This window comes from Corvus moneduloides, chromosome 3 (genome assembly GCF_009650955.1).
Source record: "Corvus moneduloides isolate bCorMon1 chromosome 3, bCorMon1.pri, whole genome shotgun sequence".
NCBI classification, from domain to species: domain Eukaryota; kingdom Metazoa; phylum Chordata; class Aves; order Passeriformes; family Corvidae; genus Corvus; species Corvus moneduloides.
Genome location: NC_045478.1, coordinates 2,561,929 through 2,577,269, shown reverse-complemented (window position 1 = coordinate 2,577,269; position 15,341 = coordinate 2,561,929). Strand labels below are relative to the sequence as shown.

At 40.2% G+C, this 15,341-nt stretch overlaps 1 protein-coding gene across 3 annotated transcripts in view; it reads right to left on the bottom strand.

Moving 5' to 3' along the window:
* Positions 1 to 15,341, bottom strand: part of MSRA (methionine sulfoxide reductase A) — a 237,225-nt gene that overhangs the window by 99,135 nt on the left and 122,749 nt on the right. For all 3 annotated transcript variants that reach the window (XM_032103940.1, XM_032103938.1, XM_032103939.1), the window contains exon 4: positions 709 to 813. In XM_032103940.1, coding sequence (XP_031959831.1) covers positions 709 to 813 — 105 coding nt within the window. The remainder of the gene's footprint in view (positions 1 to 708; positions 814 to 15,341) is intronic.

Below are 15,341 nucleotides of genomic sequence, written 5' to 3'. Positions count from 1 at the left end.
TTTGGATAAGGCAAATAGGTAGAATGGTCCACTAGTGCCTCTGCACAACATCTCTTACCCCTTTTTTGCTCCCTTTTTCTAATCATAAAATATACTCAGTACTGTTGAAAAATGTAAAATCCCAGGTTCTGATGAAGGATAAAGGTTCTGGGTAGAAACAAAATCAAATAATTAAAATAAAATTAAATAAAATAAAATAAAGCAAAATAAAATGCAATTAAGTAAAGCAAACTAAAATGAAAATTAAAAATAAGATAAGATAAAATAAGGTAAAATAAGGTAAAATAAAATAAAATAAAATAAAATTTAAAAATAAGATAAAATTTTAAAATAAAATAAGGAAAAGTAAAATAAAATAAACTAAAATAATAGAAATTTTGAAGATGCAAAGAAATACACTTTAATTGAAGAGACAAAAGAAATTACAGAATAAATTGTCATCATCAAAGTTGAAGAGAATTTTCCATTGTCTCCCGTGCCACTCTGTGGGAATTTTCCCAGCCCAGGCAGCTGTAAGGGAGGAGGGGCACTGTGAGTTCCGTGCTCCCATTCTCCCTCTCCCTCTCTTTCTCTGTCAATAAATGTCTGCAATCATATTCCTGAGCTCCAGTGTGATTTCAAGGTTCATCTCTTCCATGCAGCTCAAACACTAATTACCCCAGCTGTAATTAGTAAGATAATTAAATACTGGCTCACTCATCACTCTACCTTGTGTCGGGTCATGATTCTCCCAGAAGACCTTGAGCAGTTGCTCAAAGCTGATGTTTTGTGGCTCAAACACCACCCGGACAGCCTCGGTGTGCCCAGTTCTGCCTGCAAATTCAAAATAAAACCAGATTTTAGCAGTGACAATTAGCCAAGGTGCACTCAGGGTTTTGTCTCTAAGATTCCAAGCACAGTCCTTTGGTTTTGTTTCGTGTTTTCCTAAAAATATTTTGGTTTAGCACCATTTATACTTGAGCTTTTTTGCACAATATTTTGTATTTCAGTCAACTCTAATAAATCTGTTTGTTCAGACAGGGCCATCGTGAAACAAACCATGCAGAGAGATGAGAAGGGAAGACAGTGCTGTTATTGCAGCAGTTTGTCAGCTTAAAGGAGAAAAAATTAATAATTCTAACAAATTTATAACTGAAAACTAGCAAAATATTTGAAATATTCTAAATAGAGCAATAAAATATGAAAACTTTTTTGTCCAAGTTGTCTTGACTGGGTTTTGTTTCTGTGGCGATATGGACAATATAATTGATTAGAAAATAATTATCATACTATAAAATATCAATAATATTGATGATAAAAACAAATGCCAAGGGTGTGCTTACACAAGATCACACAAATAATTCCAAACTGTTTCGCAATGTCCATGAGGCTCAAAAGAGTCAAAGAGAGCCCGGCTGAACTTTAAATTTTATGACAGCAGAAATACAAGGAAGATTAGCAGGTGTTACAGCACTTAAAACACATTATTTCTATTTTTCTGTTACACTTTGGACAGAATTTTTTAATTTCTGATGTGTTTATGGCTCATAATATTATTGAAAGATCCAACTTCAGACAATATGAAGGATCTGGGCACATAATTCACTTAAATTTTAATTAATAATGAGATTGATGAGTGCTCAGACCTCTCAGGTGAAAGTCCACTGCACAACGTGCATTTTATATTTTATATATATATTATATATTTTATAATTCAAAAATTAGACATTTCTGTCATCATTACATATTCATGAATGGGGAAAAAATCCCATCCTTCAATTAAATCATAAGAAGTAAATACCTAAAAAAAATACACTGGACAGCCAGATCTGCCTTTGGTGGGGATAAAATAAGTCCCTTGATCACATCAGGGAGGTTTTTATTTCGTTTACACCAGCACAAACTCCAGATTTGTTCCACTGATTTCAACAGAATCAGGGAATTTCATACAGGGTGAATCTGGCCCAGTAATGGGTCCTGAATGAGCTGTCACCAAACGAGAAAAATCAGAATGAGTAACTGAGGAGGGCTCAGTAGAGACATGAGGAGAAATCTGAATTTAAAAAAAAAGTAGAGAGCAAGAAAAAGGATGCTGGGAAATATTAAAGAGCCATGATGGAGCAAAGTGTGACAGCATTTTATCAGCTAATGGGGCACCTGAAACAAAACCCGAATGAGGCACAGAGGGCTGGGCCAGCTGATAAAAGAGATTTGAAAGACTGGGATTAAATTTAGTCTGGAATGCAGATGAGTAAAAGAGGACACATCTGGGATATTTGTAGTCTAGACTGGATAAAATCAAATTGCTCCCTATCCCAATGTAACAAGGATCTGCTCAGTGGGATGAAAAGAGAATATCCAGGTTTCCTGGGAGTTGGAGTAAAGCTGGGTCCCCCCATCCTACAGGATGTCCACAACTGTGACCCAATTCCTCTCTGCCTTTTACAGTCCAGGGAAGCACCTCATTACCTGAAGCCAAATTCGGATGGTGGGAAGCAGGAAGGATCATCCATTCAGCAGAACAAAAATGCAAGTCAGAGATAACAGGCTTCATAATGAAGTGAAATGGTCTTTCTGTATTACGGCAAGAAGTAACAGCCAGCTTAGGTCAGGGATGGAATTTATTCCAGATTTTGTGGTTTAATGTGGTCTATCAGCAAAAAATAATGAAATTGTTTGAGCCCAAGTTGGGACTTCGGTTGTTGCTGGAGACAAAAAAGGAGAGGGCACAGCCTGTGGTGTGTCCAGCTCCCTCAAACCAACATTGTATAACTAAAACGAGATTAAGGAGTGGCTTCTGACTTCAGTATTTTTATTTTTTGTAAGCCAAGATGAAGCTTATGAAAGGTTTTTATCACTCAGGAGCAAATTACTTGTGTAAGATTAACAGGTTTAGATCACAGGAGAGTTTTCTAAAGAACTTAAAAACAACAGAGGCTTTTCTTCCTGACTGAAGCAGCAATTACACCTTATCAACACTGCCTGCTCCTGCTAATCCAGAAGTTCAAAGGATCGGCCTTCTTTTTTTCCCAGAATAAGGAAATAATGGTGCTCCTCTGAGAACTATAGCCTGACCTCAAGGAAAATACCCTCAGATGTGTGGCTAAGAGACTGTTAGAATAGATTTAAAATCAATATTCACCCTCAGGGGAAAAGAAAGGAAGTAATGCTGCTGGTCCTACCAGATTCACCTCTCATTTTCCTCAAAGCCTTTCCACAATCCAGTGGATTTTCTTTCAGGATATACTGTGGCTATTCCTAATAACAATCTTGGCATTGGTGACTATTTGCATTAGGCTTGAGTCTGACAACAAAAACAGAATAATCCCGTTTCAGTTTGTGTTTCACACACTTGGTAAACCTAATGCCAAATGAACACAGCATCAACCCAGCTCACCGCTCCTCTCTATGGTGGAAAAAGAAATTGAAATATTTCTAATCAAACCTTTTTTTGTAGGAGGTCTTAAAATGGAGAGGCAGCAATCACAGAGAAACAATAACCCCACTTGTTCTCCAAAAAGCTGTGTATCTTTAACGAGAAATTCAATAGCCTGACATTGAGGAGCTGCAAGGATTTCAAATGATCAGTGGGAGATGTGATTGTCTCAGTGACATCCAGCTCCTCCCCCCAGTGCCTCCTTCAGAATTGCACCTGAATGTCCATTTATATCGTCAGAGAGTCACAGTGTCCTCAGTTCACCCACTGCTTTTAATCAGCTGATCTTTAATATCTCACAGCAAAAGTTTGAATGAGTATGAAGATTTCTAGAAGGCTCAATGTCTGGATCACGTTTTTTAAATAATTTATGGAATTATAAATATAATTCCATTTGCTGCTCCCTGTGCAAATAGAAAACCTTCCTTTATCAGAGCCATTATCAGATTTCCAGCGCTGGCACTTGGTTCCTTCAGCTCTGGAAGGAGCTTAACCATTGAAGAACCTCCCTACAGATGGGAAGACTTTATTACACCGAGGCAGAGAGGGCCGAGTGCCAAGAGCAGATTGTCTGTTTATCCTGGATCCATTTCCCACTTAGAAAACACGGCCGCTCCCAGAGGATTAACTCCGGCGAGCTCGTTCAGAGGGGATTCCAACCCTGGCAAAAACGTCCCTGCAAAGAGCAGGACAAAAAGACGTCTGAGTGACACCTTTTCAGTTCCTTTTCTTCCTAATAGCATTTAGATTCTCACCTTCTTAATCATGTCCCAGGTGAGTGCCCAAGCCGAGGGATTAGGGAAGAGAACTCATTCTTTTTAACTGGCTGGATCTAGGGGGTGTTTAATTATCTCCGGCAAAGTGGAGCAGCTTCCAAGGGCTGGCTGGAGAGCTCCTCACCTGGGAGCCTCCCAGCAGCCACGTGGGCTTCACCTCCACCTGGTCCTGCCTCGGGTGAATTAAATTCTACAGTGCCAAAATTCCCAAACTACTCCCTCCTGCCTTGATTCTGCAATAAAAAAGGACCTGGCTCTTTTGAGAAATAACATCCTGACTCGAGCAAATCACAGAATCACAGAATGATTTGGGTTGGAAGGGACCATAAAGATCATTTCACTGAATTTATTTGTACTCAGGCCTGTTTAACAGCTCTTTATTACAAGAATGGCCCAGAGTTTGAGGAACAACTTATCCATTACAGCTCCTGCTCTCCCAGTGTGTTCCACAAAGAGCAGATATGACTTTTCACATCTTTTCAAAGAGTTCTCAGAAAATAACTCCCTCTTTTCTCACCTCTTCCCTGAATCCCTGAACTGCCCCTGTGCTTGTCACACTGGCAACACAACCTCGCTGAGATCCCAGAATGGTTTGGGTGGGAAGGGACCTTAAAGCTCATCCAGTCCCACCCCCTGCCATGGGCAGGGACACCTTCCACTAGCCCAGGTTGCTCCAAGCCCTGTCCAACCTGGCCTTGGACACTTCCAGGGATCCAGGGGCAGCCACAGCTCCTCTGGGCACCCTGTGCCAGGACCATGATGCCAATGTGGAATGTAAAGAAACACAACCAAACTTCAGCACTCACTGATTTTGGAGATAAACCAATTTGTGCTAACCAAAGTCTAGACCCAAGTGAAAATGCAAAGTACAACCAACAAAAGTTGCGGGAAGGTCTTTTGAGCATCTTTCTCCAAACCAGCCTGGGAATTTTCATTAAGTCATGGTTATCACTACTGAAATTTCCAGCGCCTTCCTATTCTTTAAATAAACAAACCAAAGGTTCAGCACTAAAACACCAAGAGCCCATATTTTAGTGCCCCTTTCCCTTTCCTTTTTGACCTTCAAATCAATGAGAATGAAAAGAATGGAAATAATCCCAGATCAAGAGATTTTTAAGAAGGGTCCATTAGAATATTTTTATTCAACTTCTTGCCTAAAACTGAGGGAATTTCATGGAACCGACCCATATTTTGTACTTCTACATTGGCACTAACTTGTGCCTATTTTTTTTTACCTTCTTCTTTGTATTTTAAACAACTTTAATGACTTTACCAGCACTGAACTAGGAGATAATGCTTCCTTTATTAACCACTGTGAATTTCTGCTTTAGAAAAAATGGTTCTTTAACTTCTCAGGGTGATCCACATTCTTTTATCCAGTTTTATCAAAACATGTCAATCCTCTCCAGCAAGAAGCCAATTTATCACTATGGGCAGGCCAGTCCTGCAGTTCTAAATCAAAATAAATTGTCCATAAATTCCAGAAACTTCCAGAAATTTTTGCCTGGACCACAGAAAATCAAGTATTTTCTAATACCTACAGAAAGTAGCTCATGCAGCAGCTATAGTGTGGTGCCTCTGAAGAGAAAATGTTATTAAATTTTATTTGTTTGGTTTATTAGAGGACAGGTGAATCACCCAGTAAATGAAAATTCATAAAGATAGGAAAATTTGCTGATAAAACAATGAACTGCTATTTCTGGTGCCTTCTAGAATCACTTTGCTTTTTACCCCATCAAAACAAAATTAAGAGAATAAAGTTGCCAGTAAAAAATGGGGTTGAACATGCTGTTATTGTTTTTTTTTCACGGAAATTCTCATATTTTTCAGTAAACTACTTGAATGAAATTAAAGAAGATTGGCAGTTTTCACAAAAAATATTGGGTTTTTTTTGAAAAATGAAAGTGCTAAATGAACCTGTTTCTTACTTGCAAGTATTTAAAATTTATGTGGCAGAGCTGTAAAAATTTTCCCTGTTGTTTGCTAAAATCCTGTGTGCTCCTTAGCAGCAAAATGGGTTTGATAAACAGAATATTGATTGGTTTTGCTGAACAGAATATCTGGAAGCGAGACCACTGCTACAAAGCCTTTTTATTTGTAAAATGGCTGTACACTGAAGAGCCAATAAAAAGAGAAAAATAAATTACATAAACCTGTAGGAAGAAAAGGAAATAGCAAAACTTTCCTTGTTCACTGTACTTCTTACAGGTTATGTTTTTATAGGCTGAATGTCCACACTAAAAGCCCTTAAAAAGGGATTATTTTAGACTCCCTCTGGCCTGGTCCTGTGGTCAAAATGCTGTTCCCAGTTGGAATGTGCTCCTAGAAAAGATATTCTGATTTAATTTCAGCCAAGTGAAGGAAAAATATTGAAGATAGGCTTATAATTAACAGCATGGTCCTATGGAATACAGGTCTTGTCAGCCAAACTCCATTTCATCCTCCCATGAAATTACAAGTCTGGCTGTAATAAATGTGCGATGTAATAGCATGGAACTTAGGCTTTATTAATGCATTTGACTTATTACTTCATGACTGATTAAAAAATTAACACTCCCCCATATCGATAGTGCACATGTTTAGTGGATTAAGAATTGTCTAAATGACATCTCTAAAAAAAAAAATGTCTGAAGGGAACAAGGCTTGAATGGCAGCATTTTCATCTGTCCTCTGCAGGGACTGCTATGAAGCCTGTTGCTCTTAAAGCCCTTCATCAGGAGTTTGAAAGAAACATAAAGTCTCAATTTATAAATTCTGTGGAGAAGTCCAATGAGGAGCTGATGGGATGGTCTTACAAAGCCATTTCTTGCTGCGCTGGGGCCACTCAATCAAAAATGTATTAAAGAAGTCAGAGGTAAAATCTCTGCTGAAGGGTAAAAGGGACACACGTGGTACCTGCAAATGGGGAACAACCTTTGAGGGAAGGGCAAGGCTGGAAATAAACATGGAATTTCATTGCAATACTGCAATAAAAGGAAATAGGGGCTGAATTGGGATGTCTAAGGGGAAAGGGGTTGTAGGAACAGCTCTGGTGAGATCAACCATGGCACTAAGAAATCCCAAAAAGTCGTTTCAGTGACAGCCACCAAGTGCCGGATGAATTTACCCTTTCCAAAAGAAACCCCTGGAGGTTTTTAACTCAAGGAGATGAGCATGGCCTCAGGAAGGGGATGCAAATGGGGTCACTGAGAAAGCAATGGAAAGGCAGATCAAGAGTGGTAGGGATGGAAACCAGGGAATTCTGAATGGAAAACGGCTTTTAGATATGGATATGGAAAGTGGTCACTGCTCAGTTGCACCATGGGATCTTGGGGAAGTCCTCTAAACCCGTGTCCCATAAACCACTTCTTCATTTCCTGACTTTTTCAAATGAGATCAGATTTCCTTCTGGGAGAGACACTCCCATCAAATATCAGCTAAACTTAAAGGAAAAAGTGATACGTCTTGCTAAAACAGTAACTTGGTGAAACATACTGATCTATAATATAAAAATGTCAAATTAAGTAATGCAGGGAGCCTTAAAGGCTGGGAATATATCAGTGACTTTTTCCTTTGTTCATTTGGCTTTAATGAAGCTTTCCTATGCCAAACTCATCTGTACAAAGAGTTGGGTCTTTTGAGTTATCTTCTTTTCATCATGGTTGATGAGGAAGATTCTGACCCAACTCCAAGTTCTATATCATTTTTTATAGTAGAGTTAAAATATTTTAGCTTCGGAGTTGGGAATACAAAAACTCCATATTCTCACATCAAAAAAATTCTCATTTAAAGCCCAAATTTAACCCGTAATTGACACATCCGATGGATGGAGCCTTTACATTCCAATAAATTGCATTTCCTGACAAATGGGTTATGCAAAGGTAGTCCCTGGAAGCTGGATGGGGCTTGGAGCCCAGAGGAGCTGTGGCTGCCCCTGGATCCCTGGAAGTGTCCAAGGCCAGGCTGGCCAGGGCTTGGAGCAACCTGGGCTAGTGGAAGGTGTCCCTGCCCATGGCAGGGGGCGTAATGGGATGAGCTTTAAGGTCCCTTCCAACCCAAACCATTCTATGATTCTATGCTTAAAATGATCACATTCCAGGAAAGATTTAGTGACCAACAGTTTTAGATTCTGTGTTTGGTTAGAATTCAGTCTTGAACTGCTCAGCTTAGGTTTCTGCTGGATATTTTGAGCTGAATGAATTGTTTCCTCAGAGGAAATAACGAAATCTCAGAATGGTTTGGGTGGGAAGGGACCTTAAACTCATCCAGCCCCACCCCCAGCCATGGGCAGGGACACCTTCCGCTAGCCCAGGTTGCTCCAAGCCCCATCCAACCTGGCCTTGGACACTTCCAGGGATCCAGGGGCAGCCACAGCTTCTCTGGGCAATCTGGGCCAGGGCCTCCCCACCCTCACAGCCAACAATTCCTTCCCAATATCCCATCTAACCCTTCCTCAACAGCCCAGATATTGAGTTTTACCCATTTGCCTCAACTGTGACTCATTCTGAAGAAAGCAAATGGAAAACAAGAATTCCCCGTTGGCTGGAAAGGGAGTGATATTCCAGGACACAGCAGGCTCAGAAGACCCAAATCTTCAGAAAAGAATTTTAAGAGATGATTTATTGCCAAAAATGGGTGTAATGTCCCAAACCAAAGCAATATTGGGCGTCTGCTCTGGTACAGAAAAAGCTTAGATGGAAAAATGAACAATAAATACATAAACAATACACCTGGATTTAGAAACACAGATTCAATCTATAAAGGGAATTGGTTTAATGTCAATATAATGGAAAATATGATTGATTTTTTTTTGCTTAAAAGTTTACAGCTTTTAGCTGCAAAGCCTCTGTGCCACTGTTACGCAACACAAAGAATTTCCTTAAATAAATGGGCATAATGCAAAGCAAAGAATAATAGGGATGTGAGGAATATGTCATGCACTGAGAAGAGCTTTGAAAAGGGATAACTGGAGGTAAATATAATACCTGGGGACATCTATTAATAGCCAGCTGGAGAGTTGGAAAATATTAACTAATCTGGAATTTAAAAGAAAAAACAAGAAATGAGAGTAAGATATTCTAATATTTACTATTTTCTGTTAGAATAACAAAAATTGTAGTTTTCTCCTTGTCTCTCTAGAGTGAATCTAGTAAGCGGTTACTACTAGGAGGAGATCTCTGAATAAAAGGCTTGGTTTCTGAAATAGGACAATTCTGACTCTTTGTGAAGCTGGAAATCAAAGAGCTTAGAAAAAAATGTGCAGATCTTAATACCTGAGAACTGTAGACCAGAAGGCCAAAAAATAAGAATAAATTTCTGTATTTGTACTCTGAAAGCTCCTCTTTCATAGCTAGTTTTTATTAAACTACTCTGACAGTTCTATTATAAACATAAATAAGATTGGGATCATTGTTTCCCTCCTGATCTCCCCAAAACAAATCTGCAAAAAACAGTAGAGGCAACCTGGCTTCACCATGCAGCATCAGAGTGCAAGGAGAAGGCAACAGAGCAAAGTTTGTCATGGCAAACAGACACTTAGAGGGCAAAAAGAGAGCTGGGATAAAAATTCAGAATTAATTTGTCCTAGACAAACACTTCCAAGTCCACCAAAATTAGTAAAAGATTTCTAGAAAATTCTAAAAATGCCCAAGCAACTATTTGCTGAACAAGTCTTTAGCAGAAACTATTAAAGAGATTCAAAAGATAAACTTTTAACAATTTATATACCTAGAACAGCTATAAAACATAATTAATTAAAATTATATTTAATCATTTCATTTACAGTACTTTCCCTCAAACAGCTTTAGAAATCCTGCTATTTCCTTTAATTATAAATTACAGCCATTGCCCTTCTTCAAGTGATATTCCTGCAAGGTTGTTGAGGGAGTGGCCTAAAAATTTACCCTGTAGAGGTATTAAAAATTGCAGTAAGGTCAGAAACTAGGAAATCAGGAAGGTACAGCCTTGGGTGCATGGTACAAATGTCTGCAAAGAGCAACAAGGAAGAGTTCAAATCACAAAAGGTGACAAAATTGGTTGTCTGGTTGTTAAAAAGATGTTTAAAACCCTGAAAACTCTGGTAATCAAATGAGTTTGGAGGCAGAAAATCATCGTGGGAATTCATTTTCACTCCAGCTCCTTGACTGAAACTTTATTTTTCCCAACCATCCTCATGAAGGTCCCTGCAGGGAAAAGAATTTTGTTCTACTACTGGCATCATCAGAGGCTCCATTCCAGAATATCCCATTTTTGATTATGGAGAGAGGAATTCCTCATTCCTGGAATCTGAGCACAAGCCTCACTTAGTGATGAGAAGAATTGTCTTAAGGACTTGTGAAAAATACCCTTCACAAAGCCCATTAACCACAGAACCAGCTCAAACACCACTTGAGAGACTTTTACAGCTGCACGACCCAGGTCTGACACCAGGTTTAAAAAACAAAGCTGAGTAGATCAATCATTGACCTTTAATAAATCTTTACAGATATTTTTCCTTTTTTTTGTGGCCAACTTTTTAGACATTATTAATTCTCAATTTTAATGAATGGCTGCACCAAAGCTTAACCTCAAGAAGTCACGTAAAATGAATTATTACCATGATTAATTATGCTGGGATAAGTGAATAAGAGCAGTTTTTATTTCAGCCACTAATACAATTAAATAAAATTAATTCCAGTAAACAGCGTGGTGCTACTCACACAAAACAAAAACTATTTTTGCTGGTTTTCCTTTGCTGAAATGTAAATATTATCATTCACATCAGACCAGTAAAACCATTAACTTCCAGTTTAAGCCTAATGAACATCCACTGTATTTGATAATCCATTATTTCTGTTCAACCAGCCCCAAATCAAGAGTTTTCAACTACAGGTCACTTGTATCCTTTTTCTATTCCCATTTAAAGGGAATCATTTCAGAAAAGCAAAGAAGGGATTTTTAATTCAAGTGAAACCAGTATTCCTTGGCATTTATTCATCCAAAAAGGAATGACCAATTTGGATGCCCAAGAGTATTTAGAAGACAATGAGAAAAAGCTATTGTTAATTTATTTTAAAAAAAAACAAAACTCAGGGAATTAATATATGCAAATAATGTGGATCACTGTGCTCTCATTTAGGGTCATTGTACATCCCTAATCCTTGGAGAACTGTTGGAATTTAGGTACATCAACTCTGGCAAAAGGAGGGGCGCAAATTTCCTTTCTCAGAGCTACTATTCCTTGGAGATTTTTTTTTTCTCATATTGAAATGAGCTCTGGTTTTGTTGCACAGGAAGATCCTGTGGCCAAAAGCTGAGATTACATAAATCCGACCTGGAATAAAATGCAGTTTCGTAACACTGAGGGGAGAAATGCTTGACATTATTTATCTTCTTAGGATATCATGGAATCACTGAAGGGTTTGGGTGGGAAGGGAAAATGAAGACTATATCGTTCCAACCCCCTGCCATGGGCAGGGATGCCTTCCACTATCCCAGGTTGCTCCAAGCCCTGTCCAGCCTGGCCTTGGACACTGCCAGGGATCCAGGGGCAGCCACAGCTTCTCTGGGCACCCTGGGCCAGGGCCTCACCACCCTCACAGCCAGGAATTCCTTCCCAATATCCCATCCATCCCTGCCCTCTGGCACTGAGAAGCCATTCCCTGTGTCCTGTCCCTCCATCCCTTGGCCCAAGTCCCTCTCCAGCTCTCCTGGAGCCCCTTTAGGCACTGGAAGGGGCTCTGAGCTCTCCCTGGATCCTTCTCTTCTCCAGGTGAACACCCCCAGCTCTCCCAGCCTGGCTCCAGAGCAGAGGGGCTCCAGCCCTTGGAGCAGCTCCATGGCCTCCTCTGGACTCACTCCAGCAGCTCCACATTTTCTTTCCTCAGCAGTGATAGACAGCCCAGCAAGTGACAATGGCCATATCCCACAACATGGAAGGTTCCAACTCAACATTTCAAGAACCTCTGTCACCAGAAGACCAATCAATCTGTAACCTCCATCTTGGAGCTCTTTCTGACTTGGCTTGACACAGCCCCTGATGGCCTGACTGAGTGTTGAAGATGGTCCTGCTTCCCACGAGAGCTTGGAGTAAAGACCTCCAACCAACATTTCCATGATTCTACGCCTTGACTCTAATCATGGTCACAAATCACAGCTCGTTCTTGTCATTCTCCATTTTAAATCAGAGATTTATTTTAGGTGAATCAGACCAGTCTGAACATGCCAAGAAACTCTGGCATCTTAATTACCTTTAGCAGAATTTAGGACTGACTTGACTTGGAAATACACAGGAGTGGGAGCTGTCCCAGGTACTGGGATTAGATCTCTTCAACATTCCCAGGCACTGGGATTAGAACTCTTCAACTGTAAATTGTGGGAATGATCACTCCAGGGTATTGGGTCGTTATTGGATTGTCCTGTAAAAGCCTCTCTCCCTACACACGTAGCGTCCAAGGACAGGTTGGACGGGGCTTGGAGCAGTCTGGGATAGTGGGAGATGTCCCTGCCCACGGCACAGGGTGGAATGAGATGGGCTTTAAGGTCCCTTCCCACCCAAAGCATTCTGGGATTCTGGGATTCTGTCATTCTATCCAATGAATTTTTTATTCCATGGTTCCATGTATAAATTTGCATGGAAGTAATTCCTGAGTTGGGAAACAAGCTAGGACAAACCTGAACCCTCCCCACAAATGGGGTTTAAGCATGTGAGGGAGGGCCCCCCTATATTATGGGTCATACAAGACCTCTCACACACTCCTTCAGCACCCAGAACAGTTCTAGGATCAGAAATGGATGTGTGCAAATAATCATAACAAATTAACCTCTCTTCTATTTCATCTCTTCCTAAGTCTTCCAGAAGTCCCAACTCCTCTATGGCCTGGCCCAGCTGTTACCAGTCACATGAGAGACTCTCCTTTATAAATCTTGTATATAAAATGCAGAAATAAAAATAATTTAAAAAAACCCCACCAACTTGCATTTAGCAAGCTTATAATAAAAATTAAAAGATACTAATAAATACTGTGCTTATAAGCTGGTCTAAATCTATCCAAAATGCCCCGCAGTGAAGTCTTACATCAGTTATTATTGAAACATTAAATGCTTTTCTTCCAGGCTTCCAGCAATCAATTTAACTTTCAGTCATCTTGTCCCCATATGTGCTGCTCCTGTTGATGAAATGGCTATTAATAAAGGAATAGATGGCTATGAATTAAAGCAAGCTCTACTTAATCACATTAATCCAGAGTATGTTAAAGGCTTCAATTTTCTAAATAATTTTGGGCTTAATGCCTCTGAGATGGGCAGACTGCTCTATTGATGCAGCATCTGGTCCAATTTAAGCTGCATTGTGAAGGAGGAATTGTTAGGCCCTTGCAAAAATAAGGAAGACTGACAGTTTTAGGGATGCAACCAAAACTGCTACAGCTGAGACAAAAGATCCTGCAAGATATTGAAAAAGGGCCCACGACAATTAAACGGCAGCCCCTGCTCTGCAAATGCAGCTCCAGTGCTCAGTGAATTGTGTATGATTAACTTACTCCTCCTGATGGGATGAGCACTCCACACACTTCACCAGCGCTGTATTTTCCAGTCATTGAACATCCAACAGCTGCTGCTGTGAAATATGTTCACTTACCCATTACATTGGGATACCAATTAGGGAGGAATTATTTCAAAGGGAATGGCACCACCACCACTATCCTTGCAAAAGCAGAAATTTCTGGCTTTGGGATGTTTTTCCCCCTCTCCAAGTGTATTTTCTTTTTTTATTAGGATTTTGGTTCTGTAAATGGAGGAATTTTACAATGAAATAAGATTTGCCTTGGCTTGTAGCACTGAAATGCTGCTGCATTCAACTCAGATACAAAAAGAAGTATTTTAAATACTTCTAGGGGGAATAAAAACCTTCACTGGAGAACTGGTTAGAGAATGACTTTTAAAACCCGATCTTCATAGAAGGTTGTCGAAGAGGGAGACAATATGGCACAGCCCATCTACATTTTAATATTAAAAATATTATTACCTTTGCTATTAAACTTTTATTATATTTAATATTAAAATCACAAAAGCTTTAGGGGCAGATATTTTGTCAGTAACTTGATTAGAAATGAAAAGTAACTCCAATGAATTTAGTGAATTTTCACTCCATACGTAAGGACGGGATGAAGCCACAAAGTCACGTCCTGCAGAGCTGTAAAGACCTGTCTGAAACCTTATTTCAATTAAAATTTATGCTTTAATTAAATATACAGAGCAGTTTGGGGGGCAGACATTGTATGTAGCTTGTAATAGTAAATATTGCAAAATTTGGGCGATTATAAAGTGCCCAAAGAAGATTTTATATGACACTGGAGCATCTACTTCATCTTACAGGAGTCAGACCTTTAAAACAGAGATTTAAATGATGCCAAATATTCAGATACATAGGTCCTCTTCAGCTGAATAAAACAATTTAGATGTAAAAATACCAAAATTTATCAGTTAAAATTCTCTATGACTCCAGGAGATAAAACACAACTTCAGATTTTCCCTTGCTGCCTGTGCTTTCCTCCAGCTTTCAGTCCCAGAAAAATCCATATATCCATGGATTTCAAAGCCCCTTAGAAGATAAGGTAAACTTTCTCCATTTTCTGTGAGTGAGGACAATGGGCAGGAAGAGCTGAAGGTCACCCCAGTGAGCCTTGGAGCCAGGAATGAAAGGGAATGAGCTGAGTCTCCAGGCACCAGCCTGGCTGCCCCTGCTCCTCCTCCCATCCTGCTCCAAAGAGCTGCCAGGCAAATTCCAGCATGGAACTACTGCCGAGGATAATGAGAGGCAGGAGCAGCAAAGGGAAGGAAAACAGATCCCAACCCATCCCCTGAGACAGCTGTGCCACCCCTCTGAATGGAATGGGAATGTCTTCCACTGCAGCCAGGGAGAAGTTCCATTCCTAGGAGGGGTTTCAAAAGGGGTTTTATGACCAGCAGGGGAGGGGGGATTCTGCCCCTCTGCCCTACTCAGGTGGCAACTGCAGAGCTGCTCCAGCCCTGGGGCCAACATCAGAAGGACATGGAGCTGCTGGAGTGAGTGCAGAGGAAGCCATGGAGATGCTCCAAGGGCTGGAGCCCCTCTGCTCTGGAGCCAGGCTGGAGAGCTGGGGGTGTTCACCTGGAGAAGAGAAGGATCCAGGGAGACCTCAGAGCTCCTTCCA